The sequence below is a fragment of the Sander lucioperca genome, chromosome 3 (genome assembly GCF_008315115.2).
Source record: "Sander lucioperca isolate FBNREF2018 chromosome 3, SLUC_FBN_1.2, whole genome shotgun sequence".
In the NCBI taxonomy this organism is placed as follows: Eukaryota; Metazoa; Chordata; class Actinopteri; order Perciformes; family Percidae; genus Sander; species Sander lucioperca.
The window spans coordinates 32,429,607-32,452,976 of record NC_050175.1 but is presented as its reverse complement, the minus strand read 5'-3'; the positions used below and the strand labels follow the sequence as shown (position 1 = coordinate 32,452,976).

The window sequence follows — 23,370 nt, the reverse complement described above, 5'->3', positions numbered from 1 at the left end:
GTATACATACTGGGAACTATTCTCAGAAGGCAAAGCACTGCTACTTGGGTGTGTTTGGATCTATATCCAGAGCAAGTAGCTATAGTCCCAATAAGTCGGCGTGTTCCTTTTAAGAAAACTGTTTTGGTGTTGAGAGAAAAGACTCATTTGCTGCACTAAGTTAAATGTATTAAGCTTAAGACATATTTTAGTTACTTTGTTTACTTAGTTATTTTTCTTAACAAAAAAACGTGTGCAGCTCTATTATCTGAGCAACTACAAGTATTGGATCGGGACTCAGTATTGGTAGATATTCAATATTTAAAAAATCGGATCGGGGTGTCTGAAAAGCTGATCGGGACATCCCTATTTTTGACATTATTCTTTGGTGGTCCTGAACACTATTGGTCAGATGTGGATTTATTTCCACTAACTCCTGTATACTTCAACTTTTTCTAACATTATCATTAATTTGATAGCTTTATGTGTGTAAGTGATTTTTTTTTTTTTTGCGTGTATTGTGTATGTAAACTGGGTTTAGGGTTGGGTACCGTTTGAATTTTTACGATTCTGATGCCGAACCGGTACTTTTAAAACGATTCCGATTTCCTAAACCGATTCTTGAAAAACTGAAAAATGACATAAAAGAAAGGCTCTTTTATGGATTTTTATTTTTTTTTAAATTGAAAATTATTTAAATTGAACAATATATTAACGTTTTAAAGTACTTAAATATATAACAAGTAAACCTAAGTCACATAACACATAACTTCAATAATTTAACAAATAACAGTTACACTATTAACAAGTAACAACAAAATAAATGTTGTTGAGTTGGTATGCCAACCAGCTTCAAACTTTAGCAGTTCTTTTGCAGAAAAATGACCATATTTGCCTTCTCTGGCAAGATACTACACCTCTCCTGACATATGGCATGTCCTGCACAGGAGAAAACTCTCTCAGATGGTGTCAAAGAGGCCTGTATACACAGGTATGAGTTTAAAAGGGCAGACAATTTGGGGAGGCTGTCCCGCCTCCCCCACCACCAGGCTACAGGGTCTAGTCCTGAACTATAGACTAGCAGAGCAAGTGTAATATATTTACTAGCGATCACGTGCAGTGACTGGTTAATATGCCTTTACGTCCGTTTTGGTGAGCCCAGAGGGAAAATATGGCATTTTAAAAGTAACCTACATTTACCATAGCTAGCTAACAGTAGACTACAGAGAAAATGTGATATTTTTACGTCTGTTTCAGAGTGTGTACAAAAAGCCGTCTATCAGCAGTGGTCGTAGAGTGCATGTCCGAGAATAGCGCGGACACGCGCTTCACACCGCGAGCGGGCACGTGCGCCACTCGGCAGGGGAGAAAGAAAAAAGAGTCTGCCGCTGTCCGGCGCGACAGAGGGAAAATATTTCAGTCGGAACCGAAATGAGGAACCAAAATTTGCGTTCTAATCCGGTCCGAATACTACCATTTGCGTAGGAACCGGATCCATAGTGGAACCGGGTTTCGGTACCCAAACCTAACTGGGTTGCCTCAAATTGCCCATTGAGAGACAAATTAGGTAGAATTGAATTGAACTATACTGTATCTGGATGTGTTAATTAAACTCCTGTGGAAGGAGGGCTCAAATTCCCTCTGGGTTTCCTGTACATTGACTGTGTTCTTGTGTTGTCTTTGTGCCAGGCTTCGGGCTTCCTGATGAGGTGGTGATTGAGAAGAAAAACAAGGGTGACTCATTTGTGGAGTCCACTGGAGCTGATGTCAGACTTTCTAACATCAAGTTTATCCAACACGATGCTATTGAGGGCATTCTGTGTGAGTATACATGAATCCAAGTTTGTATGAAGTAGACAAGACTCTGTCTGAAAGTTTGGAAAATGCTTAATTTTAACCGTTATTTTTTTAAGTACTTGGGCCTGGTGCCTGATTTCTGGCATATGACTATTTTAGAAAAATAAATAAATAAAAAAGTCTACATGGGATTTGTTTTGATGCGCTGGATTTAACCAATCATCGAACTAGGGCGGGTCTTTGCCGAAATGTGAGAGTGCGGAGCCGGTGTGTTCTACGTGTTAACGCGGCTAGGAGCATGTAGATACAGGCAGCTTTAGTTGAGAAAGTAGTTAAAACAAATGGCGCTGGGCATGAATAGAGGACAAGAGGAAACGGGTGGAGACGGGAAGCTGTTTAGCACTTGGTGCCTCAAATTGAGGGAGCCGGGTGCTTCTGCAGCGCATGTTCAAGGAAGTACTGTACGACAGCAGCGGTAAGAAAGTGCTGCTAGTCACAAAGCTTCGGTCCGTGCACTCTGTCATACGAGTATGTTACCGGCAACGACAACTACCACTACCACTGCGACTGTTCCTTTACTGACCGACCGTGATACAAACAATACGTGTGTGCACGTTGAAGGATTTTGATCTAAAATGTGGCCGATTTGACCGGTCTGGCCCTAAAAAAGGCCAGACTTAATCTGACTCCAATTCTTTGGTCACTATTTTGTGTTCGTTTACTGGTAGATCAGAGAAATAAAACTCAGGAATCAAATCAAGACCAAGATTCGTCCAGTTAAAGTTAATAACAAGTTTAGTGAATGATATTGCAGAATACAAGTACATGTACATGGATCTGATACACAAAGGCAGAGTCTATATCTCCTAACGGACCGAGAAAGTCTCTCCTAGCATCAGGTGTTGCTAAGTTAGGATACTGTCTATTTATCCATTTCTGTCCCATCCCTGGTGGTGCTCTCATCAGTTTGGATCCAGTCCAGATCTTCTGGCTCCAGCCTGCTCCTAACTAATTTGTAACACTGTATAAAAACATGACCTTGACTTCCAATTCTCAGCTCAGAAGAAGCAAGCCGCTATTGTTGGATTTTGAACACCTGTGTTTTAATCTCCAGCAAACTTTAAGGAGTTTTCATGAGAGCCAGGTCATTTCCATACAGTGTCACAAATCCTGCGCTTGCAAAGTGCTGACCATTGTTTGCCTCGTTCCCTCCCCCAATCAGAGAGGATCTTTCTCACACTCCCTTTATAATGTCTAATCACTGTAAAACTAGATGGCCTCTCATAACCCAGGGAAACAGAGGCACTGAGGTCAGCACCATGAACTCTAAAATCTTTTCTTAACACTTTCACAAAATATATTCTAACAACGTTCATAGAGGAACAAGATTTGTCATTAACGATGGCCACTGTGTAAAAGCGATCTGAAGCCCAAACTGCCCTGACGCTGTCTGTTTGGAATTAGCATGGCAGGTATTTATGTCCCAGAGTTTAGACATCTAGCTATATGAAAAGATAAACAATGCAACGTTTTTAATAAATGTAAATAAAGCAGCTAATATCAACATGGACAAAATCATGAATGTACTAATTCGCTTTTTTGATGATGACCTGGCCAAAGTAGTAAAGTTTAGTTTTCACAGTGATTCATTGTAGGATTATGATATTATTGCAATATGTAAATGTGTACTCTTTATTTAACATATGGTTGGAAGAAGTAAAAATTGATCGATGGAAGAATCGAAGATTGAAAATTGACTTTTATTATTGTGTAATGTCAGAAGGACTTTAACTGTTTTGCCAGTCAAATTAACTTTAATGAGTGCATACTGAAATATTACACTGTTGGTTGGCAAAAAATGCATCAGTATGTAAAGCTTCCGGGGGATCATGCCCCCAGACCCCCCTAGAGGGGTAATATCCTTCTCACCTTTTTCACCCCTGACCCGTTTTCATGCCTGCTGTGATTTTTGCCCATTCTTCCACACAAACTGTCTTCAAATCTTGAAGGTTCTGGGGGCATCATCTATGAACTCTGATCTTCAGTTCTTTCCAGAGGTTTTCAATTGGATTCAAGTCGGGTGATTGACTGGGCCATTCTAACAGCTTGATTTTCTTTCTCTGAAACCAATTGAAACCTTGGCTGTGTGTTTGGGATCATTGTCTTGCTGAATTGTCCAACCTCGTTTCATCTTCAGCATCCTGGCTGTCTGCTGGATGGCAGCAGATTCTTATCAAGAATGTCATGGTACATTTCTCCATTCATCCTTCCTTCAATTATATGAGGTCTGCCAGTGCCAGATGCTGAAAAACGGCCCCACACCATGATGCTCTCACCTCCAAACTTCACTGTTGGTATGGTGTTTTTAGGGTGATGTGCAGTGCCATTTCTCCTCCAAACATGGTGTATGTTATGTGGTGTGGTGAAATAATGTTCTTTCCACTTCCGGATAATGGCCCCAACAGCGCTCACTGGAACTTTCAGAAGTATAGATATTCGTCTGTAACCAATGCCATCCGTATGTTTTTCTACAATAAGCTTGCGAAGGTCTTGGGACAGCTCTTTGCTTTTACCCATCATGAAATGCTTCTTGAGTGACACCTTGGTAATAAGAAACATTTTTTAGGCCATTTTCATTTTTTGGGCCAATTCATTTATAATTAATTAATTAACTAATCCAGCTGATATTAATTTGCACTAATAGGGGGCAGGATTGCTTCCTAAATACTGACATGATGCATTTTTACACCCCTTTTTCTTCATGTGTTCAATATTTATTCCCATTATCATTCCACTTTATTACACATAACTTTTGTCATGTACATACATGTTTTGATTTCTTTGTATGTATGGATTACTTGGGTTGTTACTGACATCTGGTGAAAATGTCATTCCAATAGCCCCATCGGAAATATATTTACTGGGAAAAATGTTGACGCGTTCAATACTTATTTCCCTGCTGTACCTAGTACTATAGTCCAGTCATTTTAAGCCAAAATGGGGGTAAACCTAGGCCAAATTGCAACAGAAGCAAACTCAACTGATTTTGTATCCTCAATATGTCCTGAGTAAGGAGAAAAAAAAAGCCCTAATAAAAAAAGTCCTAATAGGGTATGTAACACTGCAGTCAGCTCCATTTAACTCTATTATAAAGATAAGCTCGCAGAGGAGACTGCCGTGTAGAGGGTGAACTACCAGACTGCTTTGAAAGCGCTCCAAACGTCATTATCAGTGTGGCCATGGTGTTTCTACGGTACAGTAAATCCATAAAGCCACAACACAAGTAGCATGCTACTATTAAAGTCTGAGCCTAAGGTGAATGTTGACACTACGAGGGGGAGGGGCTGGAGGCTTCTGGTATCTGTGCACTATAAAAATACATTGTTGATTGAAGAAAAAAAGTTATTCTGATTTTTATCTACCGAGGCGCCCGAGTAGAACCTATGTATGAGAAACACTGAACAGCCTCAGCAAGTCATCACTGGAACCAGAAGTGTAGAGCTGTCCCTTTGGCTGACGGTCCCTGGGCAGCAGGGTCCTAACTGAAGTGGTGGATGTTTATTTTTCAACCTCACACAGATAACCTTTTGATCAAAAGTACAATGAAACGCACAGCAAGCCATATCATCTGTGGGATATTTGCATGAAAAATTCTCCGAAAGGCACAACCAAGCTGTAGTGTAGTGATTTGGATTATTTTAGCTAAGAGACTGTGACGCTTAGCAGAGCTGCGGCTTAGCGTCTATCCTCCTGTCACTACAGCCACCTGTCACTTAAAGTCGCCACACCCATAATTATGTAGAACTTTAAGCCTGACCAACTGTCTGCAACCTTTGAGTCATTCCTGCAATTACTATCATCATTCCTATTATTATTATTATTATTATTATTATTATTATTATTCCTATTATTATTATTATTATTATTATTATTTCCATGTACTGTTATGTGCACACGTGGCATGATATACATTGTAAAACTAGAGACCATCTTGCGATGGGATCACACAAGCTGTGAAAGTATTGCGACTGCATCTTGCACGGTTGTCGGTGACAAAATCTTTCCACAGATAGAAATATAAACACCAGGCAAAGTATACAAAACTGTCTCTGTGGTTGTTCCTGCTACAGAAGGGGTACTCTTATACACACACACACACACACACACACACACACACACACACACACACACACAGATTCACAAGGTGAAAACAATACCAGTGTCGATGTCATGATTGGTAATTAACAGTGAAGCCATCTGTGTTAACATACTAACTCTCGCCAGTGTGTTTTTTTCTGTTTGGTTTCTGTCAGGTGTGCGTCAGGGGACTCTGAACATGGAGAACTGTGTGCTGCAGTGTGAGACCACAGGGGTGATTGTACGAACATCAGCCTGTCTCACCATGAACATGTGTGACCTGTATGGCTCTAAGGTGAGTGCGATACAGTGTTTCCAAAACATAGGTACTACCTGGGTGCACCGCCCAGGTAGATTGAGACCCGCCCAGGTAGATACAATCCAAATCCCAATCAACGATGTATTTTTTACAGCGCACACAGACCAGTGGCCTCCAGCCCTTCCCCTTCGTACTACTTGGGCGTACCGCACCGTGGCAGTCTCCCGCTCCATATCTTTATAATGGAGCTAACCGAGAGCTAATCGTTGCTACCTGAACCTTCAGTTCTCCTTCTTCGTGCCTTAATCCATTATCTGTATTTATGGACTCGTGCCCGAATAAAATCCAAGATTTTATAAGTTGGCTGTAAAAGTTTTGAACTACAACTCAGTACTTAATTCTTTTAAGCAGTTTAATCATAAATCACATTGTGTAGGTGTGACTGGTGATGGCATTGCAAAAGTTACTCCCACAAAGCATGGTAAACGAGACAGGGTTTAGTTCACAAATGGTCAAAACAAAATCCACTCGAGCATACATTTGAGTCATTACATAAATCAAGTAAAAGTGGTACCTGTTGAACTGTTTTATGTTCTATTTATTGATCAACTCAGTAATGATATTCTATTCTAACTCTTCCTAAATCCCTGTTGACAAACTTTGCGTCATGTAACATTAAGTGCAATGGAAGAAAGCCAAACACCGTTCATCTATCAACCCGTGTGTGTGCGCTTGTGTGTGTGCTCGCGTCGCGTACAGTGGGGTGGGGGCTTCTTCGGTGTTTACTTGGGGTGGCTTTACTGACTGGACTGAGAGATATCTTTGCTGAAGCAAATGCACAAAACACAACGAGAGATCTTTTAGGTTATTATGAAACTGGCGGAACAAACTATGGCAGGGCGCCATAGACCAGTTAATTAATGGGAAACACTGCATATCTTTTTTACATTATTTATTGTCTAACCTATGCAATGATAATTTTTCAAACAGCTGATAATATCTTGTCATTTTATGTAATGTGTAACTTTTAATGTAAATGTGGTCAGTCATATTGTTATGTTTTGTTTGCAGGGGGCTGGTGTGGAGATTTACCCCGGCAGTGTTTGCAGTCTGGTTGGTAACGGTATCCATCACTGTAAGGACGGTGTTCTCATCAAGGTGAAAAATAACGAGATGACTCATAAAAATTGCGCTTATTAGAAACGAATACGGTCTTAATTTTGAAAAACTGTATAATTTAGATAGTGAATCAACATGCTCAACCCCAGTATGTACTGTACAGACAGGTGCTGGAATGCTCACGTTTCCTCCTTAGCGTGCATACTGACAACAACTAGGGCTGGGCGATTTGGTAAAAAGATCATATCATGATCATGATTTTCAGGCAGAATCACAATCCACAATCTTATCCCGATTCTTTTGCATGTTGGTTTTTAAGACTATTTTACAAGTTACTGAACAGTACAACTAAACCAATTTTCCTATATATAAAGCCCTACAAGGTAACGCCACACTAAATTCCGTTCTTAAATGTAATATTTATCACTTAAGTTTTCAAGTATATAGGCCAAATTACCTCCTTAGTTACCATATGACTGGCTGCTGACAAACAATATAGCCTTAAAAGGCTATTTTTTTAAACAGTATGGTGAACACTGGCACAGTGCTCATTTAACGCACCGGGGCTACATCACGTCCAGCTAACTTTAGATAGCGAGTTCATTGCATTTGGGGATATTTGTGTATAGCAGTGACGCTAATCATTTAGCAGCAGAGCTGCTATAGTGCACAGGAAACAAAGGTGATGGCATGTGCACTATAGCACAATAAAAGCGATCTCTCTGTAAAGGCAGATCCTGAAGACATTTTAATTGTTCACGATCTAATATATCTATCTAGTATGACATAAGGAGACATAATGGTGCGGTCAGTAGGAGGACTCTCAAAGAACAAATCTCACTGAACATAAGTAATATCACATAAAACAGGACAATGAGGAATCTTCATTTAAGCCAGACAACATTAAAGTAAACTAGAACTGCAAGCAGTTATGACGGGGCCCAAGCCACCCACGCCAGTCGCCCCCGACGCCCCGGGGGAGCGCGCGAAAGCGGAACCCGAGGCCGGGCGGCGGGGAGGCAAACGTCGCTAAACACCGAGAGGCGCGAGCCGCGACGTCTGCGGTAGTTTGGGCTACACATTTTGTTACCTAAGATCAAATTTGAGAAGAAATATATTAGCAAACATTTTATTACCTTGCTGCCTAGTCTAACAACTGTCCAGCCATCTTCTGAGGGTTGTGATGCAGCAACCCTGGGGGAGGACCTTTGAGGGACCCTTCGACGGACCATTGGCACTTGATTTGGCTTCGACACAAAAACCTGGAGATAGGACGCCATAAACAGATAATGCACCAAGATTGGGTTATTAAATTTCCCAAGATCACATTTAAGTCAAATCTAATAATTTACAGTATATTACAAAAATATATTCACTATATAACAAAAATCAACCAACCTCCTCCTGCTGAACGTGAAACGAAATTATAAAAAAAAAAAAAAAATCATACAACATAAAAAGAGCTTACCTTAGTACAAATGTTGATGGTGCTGTCCACTAGTTTCCGGAAATCCGCCGCCGCTTCACTGATGGTTTGGTTAGCAGTGAGGTTGTTGCTAGGTGCCAAGAGACAGATAGCATCTGGGATCCGGGGGAGAAGAGCGTTGTCCAACTCGGCTCTCAGGTCTGCAGCAGTGCCCCCAGGCGTAGACATGAAGCCAAACGACAGTGGAATGTCCTGTGACTTTGGCATGGGAACAACCCCGTCGGCTATAGCCCGCAGATGAGAATCGCCAACAATCAGAATGAACTGTAACAAGAGAAAGATTTGGTCAAACACACACACAACTACATTTCTCAACACATATAGAACGTTTTAATGAACTTAAAAATACCTTCTTGTCTGGGACCTCTGGAGGAATGATGAACTTGTGTTGTTTTCCTGTAACCTTTGACCGTGTCCATTCGTGTACTCGGTGACGAACCCCCGTACCACAACCAAGTAACGAAAAACAATAAGAAAATTAACATTTAATTTACCTTTATAAAGCAGCGATTGAAAAAAAATTAAATAAACATTTTATACCCTGGCAACACACATGTATACATATATGAATACTTACATGGTTCACATGCACCACCACGTGGCACCAGAATCACTTCAGGAGTGGGAAGCTGAGGAGTGTTCCGCTTTGCGTACTTCAACTTGCCAGCCAAAGACCGACGATAACCTTTTCCTCTAGGCATCTACAGAAATGCAAATACATCAAAAGATTAGATCTCTACTACAATAACCGAATTCAAACAGAGAGACCAAGCAAACATGCAAAGAGACACAGAAACAAAGCCACACACACACCACACACACAAATTATTATTATTTTGTCTTAAATCTACCAGCCATTTCTATATTATACCAACATTTGCAGCATCCTGGCTACAGTATCTCACAAAAGTGTAAATGTAAAGTATGAAGTGTACAGCTTGTTTAACAGTGTAAATGTGCTGTCCACTCAAACTAACTCAACACAGCCATTAATGTCTAAACCGCTGGCAACTGAAGTCAGTACATCCCTATGTTAAATTCCCATAGAGACAGGCAGACTTTTATTTTTAAAGGCCAGTTATTTCATGGATCCAGAATACTATGCATCCTGATAAAGTTCCCTTGGCCTTTGGAATTAAAATACCCCCACATCATCACATACCCTTCACCGTACCCCCACATCATCACATACCCTTCACCGTACCCCCACATCACATATCCTTCACCGTACCCCCACATCATCACATATCCTTCACCGTACCCCCACATCATCACATATCCTTCACCGTACCCCCACATCATCACATACCCTTCACCGTACCCCCACATCATCACATACCCTTCACCATACCCCCACATCATCACATACCCTTCACCATACCCCCACATCATCACATACCCTTCACCATACCCCCACATCATCACATATCCTTCACCATACCCCCACATCATCACATATCCTTCACCGTACCCCCACATCATCACATACCCTTCACCATACCCCCACCGTCACATACCCTTCACCGTACCCCCACATCATCACATACCCTTCACCGTACCCCACATCATCACATACCCTTCACCGTACCCCCACATCATCACATACCCTTCACCATACCCCCACATCATCACATACCCTTCACCATACCTAGAGATTGGCATGGGGTATTTTCCATAAAATCATCTCTTAATGCGAATCAAACCAGTTATTAGGCTAACTGAAATAAAACCATGCCAATCTCTAGGTTTTGTCAGCGGTTTAGACATTAATGGCTGTGTGTTGAGTTATTTTGAGGGGACAGCACATTTACTGTTATACAAGCTGGACACTTAATAATTTACACTGTAGCAAAGTGTAATTTCTTCAGTGTTGTCCCATTAAAAGATATAATGAAATATTTACTAAAATGTGAGGGGTGTACTCACTTTTATGAGATACTGTACATATAGCAACACTGCCACACACAGAGACACACACATAACGCGCACAAACAGCTACACATGACCAAACACACAAAAAGAGACATTGACAAACATAACCACACACAAAGAAAAGTCCGTTCATTCGCATTCACAGATCGGAGATTTTTGACTGGGAAAATGGCGGATAGTGTAAACAACTGTTAACGTGAGTTGCTGAAAATCTTTTTTTAGTAGCTAAACTCTGGGTACACAACCAATGTTGTCAATGCTTTGGTTAAGGTGTAGAGCCCCTGGTGAAAGTCTCATGTTGTGTCGAGCCTTCTTAGTGTTTTAAAAATAGCTATTTTGAGGCTAGCATCAAAGTGCCCCTAGCTCTCCCATTCAAAAGGCCATTTGACCCAAAAACGAAGATACGGTAAATCTTAAAAGTGGCGATTCCGTCCTAAATATGCTTTTAAACGAAAGTTTGACTCCTGTACATTCAAATAAAGACCCTAGGTTGCATTTTGGCGAGAGTTACGCTTTAACATATACAAAAGGAACCAAAGTAAAACATGCTATAGCTAGCTAGCTAACGCTAGCGTGATAAGAGGTAACAATGGACCTCATGTTAACTAGGTAACGTTCAAGTCTGGTAACACAACCAACGCATTTACAATTAAAAGTAAACTTACCTTAGTAAGACAAGTAGTTAAACTTATAGAAAAGCTCTGTAGTTCTGTGAAAAAAATCCACTGTAGCCGATAAATACTGTAGATCTCAAAGCCCACGTCTGGACACTACCGTGTTTAAACAGTGAGGTCGAAGTCACGTTATAACAACATCACGGTCGTGACGTAATTCCATTTCCGGGACAGAAAACACGACTGGTTTTTGTAGTAACGATTTTAAACCTCTTAACGTTCACTGTGCCGTCTACGGTACAGCTTGTGGCTGTGGCGTTACTGTAACCTCCATTCATAAACGTTTTTATAACTGTAAAGCATTAAATCTTCAAAATATACAGCCATGCAACACATAAATTGAAAGCTTAGTGGCTCATGATTCCATTAAGCCCACACACAAAGCATAAGATGATTTATAGCAGTTATACACAAAGCATAAGATGATTTATAGCAGTTACACAACTGCTACAAAGTTATAGAAAATTAAATAATACAGCGTAAACAGCGCAGCCCGTGTGTAGTGCATTCTTACCTGTTTCCTTGTCCCTTTAGCCACTGCAGGGATTTTTTGCCCAAAACTTTTTTTTCTTACATCCCCAAGAGTCCAAGGAAATGGAATATCCAAGCCATTATATCCAAAACGAGCTGTTCGCCTCACAATCTTGACGTTTCTGGCCGAATCACAACGGAAAATCGCTAAACTGTTTTCATTTCTGTATTTGTATTGCTTCCTCGCGTCTCTCCTGAGGCTCCTAGCAACTTGATGTGGGCGTCACTCTATTCTCTGACTTCTAAGGTTTCCATAGAGACCTGGTATAAGCCAATCGGTGCAGGTTTGCCTGTGATACACCAATAAGAAAGCTGAAGACTCCTCTGACGCGATGTGAGCACCACGTGTACTCGAGTGACATTTGCTAGGACCAGTTAGATTTAAATGCTCTAAGACCCGTCTACATTTTTAGCCAATGAGCAGACAAGTCGCTAGAGACCACATTTGCCAGTGAAATTTTAACCCTGTAATGGCTGGAGCTGTGTCAAAGCAAAAACAGGGCCTCATATAATCATTTCACACCCTGTGCAATGTATAATTACTTATTTCTATATATTTATGTATATAGTTATTTCAAGTATGTGTGTGATTGATGTGGGTGTGTTTGTGTATTTGAGAAGTGTTTTATTTTGTACTTTATTGGCTTTTTTCTTTGCACTTTTCAAATGGAAATCAGAAAAACGCACAGACATATATGTAGAAAAAAAATCATATATTTTTGAGTCTTTTGGCTTCTGGATTTTTTCTGTAGTAAGACATGTGGCTCAACCTAGTTTAAAAAAAAACATAACTCTCCTGCGATATTATGGGAAAAAACTACACTACCCACAATTAACAATACATTGCCATGTCCTTACTGTGAGACACCTAAGACAGTGCTACAGGGAGACAGGAAACACAGCTGGTCATCCTCGCAGTGGCAGACCACGTGTAACAACACCTGCATAGGATCAATACATCTGAATATCACACCTGGGCCCCGTTTCAGAAAGCAGGTTTAGTGAAAACTCTGAGTTTGTTAACCCTGAGATGAGGGAAACTCTGGGTTTTCGGTTTCAGAAAGAGAGGTAACTTCACCTCAGAGTCAGTTACTATGGTAACTGAGCCTGTGAACTTAACCTGGTCAGGAGCAGATTTTCTTCAAGAAACCTCGAGTTTCTCTCAGTCTCCTCCCTCTGACACAACAGTCTCTCATTTCCTCATTCATTCAGTCAGTCTGTATCAGGCACATTTTAGACCAGTTTGTTATCGGCATGAATAAAATACATTGTGTTGGTTTATTAACCATATTAGGCAGACTATAAAACGTTTTTTTTTTCTAAAAACATGGCATTTCCTTGTGTCGATGATCCCGTTGATGAAGAGGCTGCTTTACTTTGCAGGATGTTATATGTCATGAGATGATATTGAAGCCCCGACATTTTAATTTTCAGATAACTTCCTATCTCAGCGGTATCATTTTTCTTCCCAGTCTGTTCCCAGTCCCAACCTTATCCGTCCTCATTTCACTAACGTCAACCATCTTGGGCATGCTCTACATCCCAGTAGATTATTTGTGTCACATTCATTTTTTTTTTGAAAACAGCAGTTTTCTTTACAACATTGATGATGTGGAACATTTTAGTAAAGCCACTGTAGCACCATCAGAAGAGTGTGAATTGCTCTGAAATGTGTTTTAAATGTTTTTTCTAGTGTTCCCTGGACACAAACCAGTAAGAGCCATTAAAAAGGAGTTCCACAGGATTGTTGGTGAATGATGTAAACCCTTTGAAATAAAAGATTATGAATTATAATTCAGTTAATGATGGTGCAAAGCCTCAGTGGGATTAGTAGGCGTAGTACTTTTTCGCCCGCAGTGTTGCACCTAAATGAAATGGATTAAAGGTTCAGTACCATTTCACCAGTAATGTTAGGCTATACTTATGATTAAATATGATACACCATATTGGAATATTTACTCTAGCAGCAATTTTCTCCCACACAAATGGGAGCCAGCAGGACAGTTACAGAATGGCAACAACAAATGAAAGAACTGACCAGTCTGGCGCATACTTTGCCCCCTAATGGCCGATCTTCGCCAAATTTGGTACAGCGCCTCAGAGCCGCATGCCAAACGAGCACCACAAGTTTCGTGTTGATTGCTTTTATTGTGGCAGAGATATTGCATATGCAATTTTCCCATTTAAATGCATTGAGTTATTGGCCAAAACAAATAAACGTTGCTTATAGCGCCCCCTAATGGCTGATCTTCACCAGATTTGGTACAGCGCCTCAGAGCCTCATGCCGAACGAGCACCATAAGTTTCGTGGAGATTGCTTTTACCGTGGCAGAGATATTGCATATGCAAATTTCCCATTTAAATGCATTGAGTCATTGGCCAAAACAAATAAACGTTGCTTATAGCGCCCCCTAAAGGCCGATCTTCGCCAAATTTAATACAGAGCATCATAGTGGCATGTTGAAAAAGGATCCCAAGTTCCTTGCTGATAACTTTTAATTTGGCCGAGATATGATATGATACGTGTGTGGTAGCTAGCTATGAAAATTAGTTTGGTCGTCAAATGCGCATACTTTAACGTAGCAAAATTCCTTGAGTAACTTTTGGTCAGGTCCATCTGGAGATGCTCCCTACCAGGTTTCGAGCTGATCCATCGCACGGCCTAGGACGAGTTCGAAAAAGTTGGTTTTGCGCATTGCGCGATTTTGCGAAAGAGATTTTAAGCAAAAATGGGCGTGGCCTATATCATGTGATTCAGCTTGATTCAAGGAACACGTGGATGTATGGTTTTCTAATGTGCGATGTGTAATGTGGGAGTTAAAGGCAAAAAACCATTATAGCGCCACCTAGTGGTCCACATGTGTAATTTTTGGTAGGTGTGGTCCATGACCCATTGCCTATCTACCCTGTAAATTTAAAGTTGTTCACATTAGTGTAACAATAATCGAAAGTTTGGCGTTGATAGCATTTATTTTGGCCGAGATATGGCAAAGTTGGTGTTTTCATAGTTAGCTACACAAATTTGTTTGTGCGTAATATGCGCAATTTTTGTCCTATCAAAATTCTTTTTATTAACTTTTTGTTCGGCCCATCTGGAGATGCTACATGCCAAATTTCGTGCCGATCGGTCGCACGGTCTAGGAGGAGTTCGAAAAAGTAGGTTTTTGAAAAATCGCGATTTTTCACGCATAAAAGTTTAGGCGGAAATGGGCGTGGCCTATGTCACGTGATTCAGTTGGATCCAGAGAACGCGTGGATATATGGATTTTTAATGTACGGTGTGGGAGTTATAGGGCCAAACGCGTTTTTTCTGCTATAGCGCCACCTAGTGGTGGAAGTAGGTCTATTTTTGCGCCTGGGGTCCTTGCGGAGTTTGGGACCATTCCTGAAAATGCCAACCCCCCACCATGTACGGTTTAGGCTGTAGGCGGAGAAGAATAATAAAAATAAAAAAAATCTTTAGAAAAACAATAGGATTCTACAGCCCTGCTGTACGAACGGCATAGCTTTGCTATTGCCCGTTCTTACAGACTCGGGCTTGGACCCCTAATAAATAATGGATCAAAACAGTAACTACAATATTCATGACCATTCCACAAAATAGACAATAAACCATATAAACGTATGTACAGTCAAGTGTCAAGTCAGTCAGTAAATTGTTGTTAAACAACAAAAACAACCACCAGATGGGAAAAGGGTATTTTACAATAGCTTTGAATGCACGGACAGCGGCAGCTGCAGACAGTTACGTCCCGGGGTTGGAATAGTCAAACTTTACACCGTTTGTTAGCTGTCAGCATTTTAACTGTGTTTAATCAGCTACTAGCTAACGCTAGGCTAACGTATTAGGGATACACAATATTTTGTTTCATCGTCTACATCGCAATATGTTTGTGCACGATAGTCACATCGCAGGACGTTGCGATGTTGACGCTAAAACTTTTTTGCTGCTTGATAGAAAAGTAAACTTTCACCGTTCTTCTTTTACATGATTGTTACCCCTTTAAGACAGGTGGTCATGTGACATAACGTTAGTCCCACGGGGCTTGTTATGGGAAATGAGGCTCTCCCATGTGTAGAACAAGGGGGTAAGCCAGCCTCCGCAAAGCGTACCTACTATGGAGCCATTTTGATGCTAATAAGCCATCACTCGCCGTTAGCATTCCATTGTTGGCTGCTGACAAACAATATAGCCTTAAAAAGCACATTTTGGCGTCACTTTGACAGCGAATAACTTTACATACTGAGAAGCGATTAAGACTTTATTTGTCCATTGTTTATTTCTAAAGAAACACGACAATGTATAAAAAGCTCCATTACCTTGTATCTCACGTTATGGCCCCGTAGCAGACTTTTTTTTAAAATAGGCTAACGATTGTGTCATAACCACGCGACTTTCTGTCGCACAGTAGAGAAATTACCGTATAGTACAGGAGAAGCTCACAGGCAGTTTCGAGTTACATTAGCTGTTTTAGTTTAATTACTAATGTTAACTAGCATTTTAGTTAGCATTAATTAGCCTCTGCCTATGTTATTTCTCAACATATACCTACGATCTCTGTCTCTGCAAGATTGGAAATTATTGAGATTTCTCTTGGCACAGCTACCAGAAGACTTACAACTTTCAGAAGTTGCTCACGTCACATCTACATCGTCAAGCTCAGTTGGAGGCTGCGCAGCTATCACCGGAAAAGTGCTTCTAATAGACTTCACTGCTCTCCGTTGCAAGTCTACAGCGTCACTTTGTCCATTCATTTCACTGTCTATGGTGTAGAAAAGTACCGTAAGCAGCAGCTGCCACTGACACAGTGATGCACATACTTTTCTATGGGTAGTGAAGCTACAGTAGTCAGTGTTTTATGTACGCTGCAAAGACAAACTAAATCACCTGATTAATCAACGTAATCACGACATCTCCCGGCCATTTTTCATCGCAGAAAGCTGCTACCAGCCAGGCTAAAGCTTAGTTAAGCTAGTTAGCTTAAAGAAACGACTTCCGGTGTCTGTCCCAACTAACGTTATGGTTCGGAGCCGCGACGCTGGAAACGTAACACTAATCGTAAAAACAAACAAAAAAAAACAAAAAAAAATGTAACACTATGTTGCATGTGTGTGACATGCAGGCTCTGCATGCACAACGAACCACCAATCGCAATCAATGTTAATCAGTTTTATCAAACAACCAAAGCAGGCCCCGCTAGTCAGCCACAACCTGAAATTTAGCACTTTTTATTTTACTATATCTCTTTACATAAATATTTTTTTCTACTTAAAAACTAAAAAAATAACAAATTAAATTTGAATGGTATTATAGGCGCCGATACCGTGGGTGCTCTGGAGCTGCAGCACCCATGGAAAATACTGAGCATCCATGTGTGCCAGACATTCATTTAAAATTAAACATTGCAGTTGTTGCTAAGTGGAGCGTGTGAGCGCTGATTGCAGTTACATGTCAGTTAAACTTCTCATCTCCAATCCTATCTGTATTTGTGAGAAGTGGCGCTGTCCTGAGTTGAAAGATAGCCTACTTTACGGCTTTATTATGGCGTAAATAGGCGTGTGTGTTCGTGTCGGCCGTTATCCATTTCCTAAGGTTCTGAAATGCAAACATTTTTTGACAACTTTTTTTTTTTAAAGGGCGTGCGCCCGTGAGCACTCACGGAGGAAAACGGCACATATGATAGAGGAAGACTGACAGCTCTAATATACTTATTTACAAGACTGTCAAAGGGAGACGGGTATCTCTCTGCCCTGTCAGACGCTGCTTTGCTCTACTTTAGATGTTTGACTTAAGACGAGGGGAGAACATTTCTTTTTGTTTGATTTCATTAAAAGTAAAGGGCTTTACTGTTGGCTTCACAACTCATTTTTAAAAAAGACAGAGAGAAAAAGAGAGAGATTCGCACTACCGCAGCAGCCTTACTTAACAGGCTGCAGACGGGTGTCAGATCGGTCGTGCACAGAGAATTAAACAAAACTTATTTTCATACGTTTGTGTTCTAACACTGGGTATTTACAGGCAGTTTGCCTGCTACCGCTCTGCAAAAGGCAGACTAGTGAACATCTGGGCACCCACTGCCAGCGGACTGTTCGGAAATTAATTGAACCGCTCCGCTCTGCTGCTGTTAAAGCTGTGAACATCCTAGTTCTATACATTCTATGGTGAAAACTTGGCGTAAAGCACAGTGAGACAAAATGTATATTGTTCGGCGAACATTGACAGCGACCTGTGACGACTGCCCTACTATCATTTCCAACCAATCACATAGTTCGTCCTGCCCCGGCTGACGCCCCAGCGACCCAAGGCGTGTGCAATTCGCATTGAAATTGACCCTGGTCTAACCTGATCAAACCCACCTCTCTACCTGGGTCGCGAAGCCGAGCAGATCAAGGAGGGTTACCTCATTCAAACACAGTCCACCTGGGTATAACAGATGGCGAAGTTGCAAATATCTAAAAAATTGAGACCTAGGGATTCCAAATTGCTGTACCAGATCCCCCAGTGTGACAATTCCCTTTTCCAACCAATCCCTCCAAAAAAAGGGGAGGTCTACCAATAAATAACTTTGGATTTTGCCAAACACTTCAAGTATTTAAATATGGATCCAGTTCAAACACCCAGGCCACTTTGGTCCAAACGACATTAAGTGGGAGACTATCGGATGTGTTTTTGCCTCACCTTACAGTTTAAAGGTATTGTAAGAGCGATAATGGGGCAAGAACAGATTGCTCAATACAATACCAGGGAGGGGCTATCTCAGCAGGAAGTGACCAGTGGGCGAGATGCCTTAAGTTAAAAGCATAGTAATAATACACCATCTTTGGTGGACCCAAACCTCCTCTATCAATCAATCGGTCTTTGTAATTTATTAAAATGTAGCCTGGGTTTTTTACCATTCCATATAAATGTCTTTGTTATCCACTCAAACTATTTAAAATATGACAGGAGGACCTACAGAGGAAGAGATTGAATAAGGTAGTTCAGCTTGGGAACACAAACCATTTTTATAACATTGACCTTCCCTGCTATTGGGAGATTGAGAATCACCCATCTATTAACATCACAAACGATATTAATAAATAATGGATCCAAATTAACTTGGTCTTTTAACTGGGGAGGAAGTAAGGTACCCAGATACACGATACCGGATGTTTCTTTTTCTTAGGGTTTTGTGCATGGCAATAGAAACGTCATTAAGTTCGCCCATCACCATTCGCTTGCTGTGAATTCTGACACTTTAGGCTCAATCAGACATTACATTGACTTTGTACTAGGGAGTTGGCAGGGTGAAAACTATTTGATGTCCGATCCAACTTATCCAGACGTTTGCGTTCTCGCGTACAGCTTTGCCTAGATTAAAAGGTTCAGGTTTGCAGTGCATGTGTCAAAGGTTTAAAGTGCTTATACATGCATTCAATCTGTGTCTTAACCACGCAGAGCATTTGTCTACTTTTAGTACTAGTGCTGTCCTCCTGGTTTGTTATTAAATCCTATTATTACATGTATAAATGTTTGTGTGCAGGACTTTGCTGATGAGCTTGATGTGATGCCGTTAATCACCATGGAGAACAATGTGATCCACAACAATGAAGGCTATGGGGTGATTCTAGTGAAACCCAACAACGGGGAACAACATGCAGTTCCTCTGGACATAAGTGAAGGTAGGTAGAGAACTTGAAGATGTGGAGCATTAAATAAAGATGTGGCGATGAAGGCAGATCTGTATGTAAGAAGCTTTACAGCATAGAATAAATATTAAACAGACCTTTTGCTACCAGAAAACCATACTGAACCAACCGCAGAGAACAACAGCGCAGGTAGTGACGCAGCCTCAACCTCGGGCAGAAAGTGGCAGTTTAGTCGTCAGCTGAGCAAAAACAAGGAGACGTCCTGCAGCCGAGCTGTCCAGGACCTGATGGACCACCAGATCTTCGTCTCCATTCAGGGAAACCAGTTCAGACGCAATGGAATGGGAGATTTAGGCACCTTTTTCTACTGACAAACAACTTCAACACACTGAACTTTTCTATTGAAAAAATGTCAGACTGGCTGGACGTCAATACACGTCGGCAATCAGAACTAGCATGTGTCTTTTAAGATCTTCCCCAGAGTTTATTTAATGGACAGTTTTTAGATGATTGCCTTTGTTTGGCAAGAAATACAATTAGCTGATTCACACCCATCCATTGTGTTCTGCAGAGACAATAATGTTCCTGTGTATCAAGTGTGTTGTGATCCGACAAGCTGTGTTTCTAAAGCACTCTGGCTTCTGCCTGTTTCATCAAACAGGCAGAAGCCAGAGTGCTTTAGATCAATTTACCATCGTAAATTGATCCCCACGTTTGCACGAATGCTTTTATCTTATTTATTCCTTCGAGCTTCTGACGCTAAATGTTTTTAATGTTTTTTTTTAATGCATAATTTGTTTGAAATCCACTTTAGTCAATTTGAATGCAGTTTTGGTAGTTCCACTACAAATCTAATAAATGTTACCTTTAAGGTAGTGAACGCAGTGTGCAGTTGATGATACAGATTTCACACAAATAGTTGTTTTCTTTGTTTATTAGTTAGATGTGATTTTCACGTGGTGCCTCTGTGTTTTATCTTTAAGGGAAGTCTTCAGGTTGACGGGCTCTAACAGTAGAAAATAAAGCTGCAACAATTAGAAACATATCCAACTATTTTGATAATGATTAATCGTTTTTAGTATTTTTTTATGCAAACATGACACAAAAAATGCTGTGGTCAGCCTCTCGAATATGGCAATTTCTTGGTTTTCTTTGTTTTATGTCATATTAAACTAAATATCTTGGGTTTTGGATAAACAAAGACATTAAGAGACATCACCTTAGACTGAGGAACTGGGATGGACGTTTTTCATTATTTTTTAGATCATACGATTAGCCTAAAAAATAAACTGTTTGATATTTAGATTGACTGATGATACAAATGAGTCTGGTTTAAACTGCTACTTGTGGAATTTGTGACTATAATGAAAGTCCTGCAGATTAAAAAGTGTCTGTTGAAACCTCTGTTGTGGTGGTGTAGTATGATAATCATATAAGGTGTGTGTTGTTACCTGACTAAACTCACTAAGTCTTTAATGCTAGGTGCATATTATGAATATATATATATTTATGTATATATATGAATATATTAGGGCTGTCAGCGTTAACGCGTTAATCGCGATGCGATTAAGGGCCGACGCGATGCGATTCATTTTTTTTAATCGCATGCCGCCATCTATTAATTTATTTTACACTTCACTCGGCTTTGCATCGTGCCTAACAGGCTACTTTGTTGACCCTTTGCAGCACCGTTACTTATCATCAAGCTGCCACTTCCTCGTAACGCATCCTGCTGCTGCAGGCTGCAGGCATGATGGAGAAACAACGGCAACGAAATCCTGAATGGTGCTTTTTATTTTCCAAAACTCCCGGACGGCTCGTAGACAAGTCGAAAGCCATATGTACGTTGTTGTGTAAAGCCGAATTAAAATATCACTGAAGCACGTCAAGCTTGAGCTACCACCTACTACGGAGCGAAGCATAGTAGTACAGTTAATGCGATGCTAGACCACCGGCCCTCGGGGGGCGGGGGAGAGATGAATGTTCGGAAATAAGAGGTTGCTGTGGCCCGCCGTACAGGTTAGTTTGACCAGCGGGCAGCAGCGGTGGCCAGAGCGAGCAGCTGCAGCGGCCGGAGCAGGCGATCACGGGGTGACATCCTCAGCGGTGAAACGCGAACGGGGGCTGGAGTATAACTTAGCTAGGTGGAAAGCTAACGCTAGCCGGCCACCTGTTCCATCAATCCTGCTTGCAAGTGTCCGCTCATTAGACAAAACTGGACTATATCCAACTTCAACGAAACTCCTAACGCGAGTTCAGAGACTGCTGTGTTTTTGTTGTTGTAGAAACAACAGTGTACCGGACTATCCAGCCTGTTTTTCTGTCGCCGGGTAAGAGTGGAGATGGGCTGTGTTAACACAGACTTTTGCAGAAATGAGCTGCTCATTAACCGGTGATCACTGGATGTCAGTGAGTAATCAACATTATTTAGGAGTTACTAAACACTGTATTGACTCTAGTAAGGACAGAGATTTTTAGTTTTTTAGTTAGGTACTTGGAGGAATTGTGCAATAATGACATCACATCACAAAAATCACATTTTTCTTTTGTTTACAGTAAATAAGTAATTACAAATCTTAAAATCAAGTTCATAAAGTAACTTTCTTTGCATTCATTTGATTCCCAATCAAGATACACTGGTAAGAATTGCTTTTGATTGTTAATATGTACTTAAAAACTGTTCTGAAATGCAAAATAATAGAATTTTAATCATGATAAAATATGCGATTAATCGCGATTAACTATAGTTAATTGCAATTAAAAATATTAATCGTTTGACAGCCCTAATATTTATATATATGAGAATATTAAATATTCATGACATTATTGGCACATAACTTATTTAGGACTCAACACCTGAACTTTAGGACTGGGTCTTGACTTTTGCAGCAGTCTGGTCATAGAACATACAAATATGTATATTAGAATAGAATAAAATCAAAACAATATATATTTATAAAGTTATTTATTCTTCCAAGCCCTTCCTTTTTCTGCCTGCTGTTGGCTTCACTGGCCTTTTCCTTCAGAAGCTGGCAGTTTGGAAGGGTGTAATGCAAAATTACATTTAAGTATGATTCTTTATATTTTTGTTTTATTTCTTTCTGTGTTTCTCTCACACATACTGGAAGGGAGTTTATCTCATTCCCACATGAAGATTTAGATTTTCTCTACAATATGTGGAGCCAGGAAGTCTGGAGCTGAATGTGTACGGCCTTTGTGTGAACCGATAAAGGTACAAGGTCACGGTAAACTATCTCCCTACTGTAGCAGTTGCTACCTTGCCAGTCCAAGATGTACAGGGAATGTGACCCCTAGGGTGATAGTGGGGCAAGAGGGAAGAGACGCAGAGGCTCCAGGGTGTTTCTTATGATTTAGATTGTATCCTGAGTTCAGATATGCCTGTAAGAAAATGCAAAGTCATGTTTAGACCAGAACATGGTGGCTAGCACTCCCTTCTCCTCTTTGTGTATATAAGCTCAGTGTCCCTGATCAACAAGTTGAAGAGACTTTTTTGCACTTGAGCTGATGTGCCTTCTGTGAACCTGTGTGCTTCCTGTAAACTTGCAAGTTTATAATAAAATACAAAAACCTAACTTGGTTTAGTCTTTGACTGTCATTTTGTTTCACTATTTTATTATCTAAAACTCTACACCTGCTGCATCGAAAACTTCCACTACAAGGGTTAATCAGTTAATGGTCTGACACCTGTGTAGGCCTTAATCAAGGCCTTAACCAAGTCTTTATTTACCAATCCGTCTGTGTCTCTGGTTTCTCTCTCTATACTCGCCTATACTACGAAGCAAGATTTGGTAACTTCAGGTTCAACC

At 40.7% G+C, this 23,370-nt stretch overlaps 1 protein-coding gene across 2 annotated transcripts in view; it reads left to right on the top strand.

Moving 5' to 3' along the window:
* Positions 1–20,193, top strand: part of shcbp1 (SHC SH2-domain binding protein 1) — a 36,349-nt gene extending 16,156 nt beyond the window's left edge. The window contains exons 9-13 of one of the 2 annotated variants that reach the window (XM_031300967.1): positions 1,669–1,800; positions 6,090–6,208; positions 7,244–7,330; positions 19,438–19,576; positions 19,694–20,193. In XM_031300967.1, the coding sequence (XP_031156827.1) occupies positions 1,669–1,800; positions 6,090–6,208; positions 7,244–7,330; positions 19,438–19,576; positions 19,694–19,914 (698 nt within the window). In that variant the 3' untranslated portion in view covers positions 19,915–20,193. The remainder of the gene's footprint in view (positions 1–1,668; positions 1,801–6,089; positions 6,209–7,243; positions 7,331–19,437; positions 19,577–19,693) is intronic. The other variant, XM_035999856.1, reaches the window with a different exon arrangement.
* Positions 20,194–23,370: the final 3,177 nt, after the last annotated feature.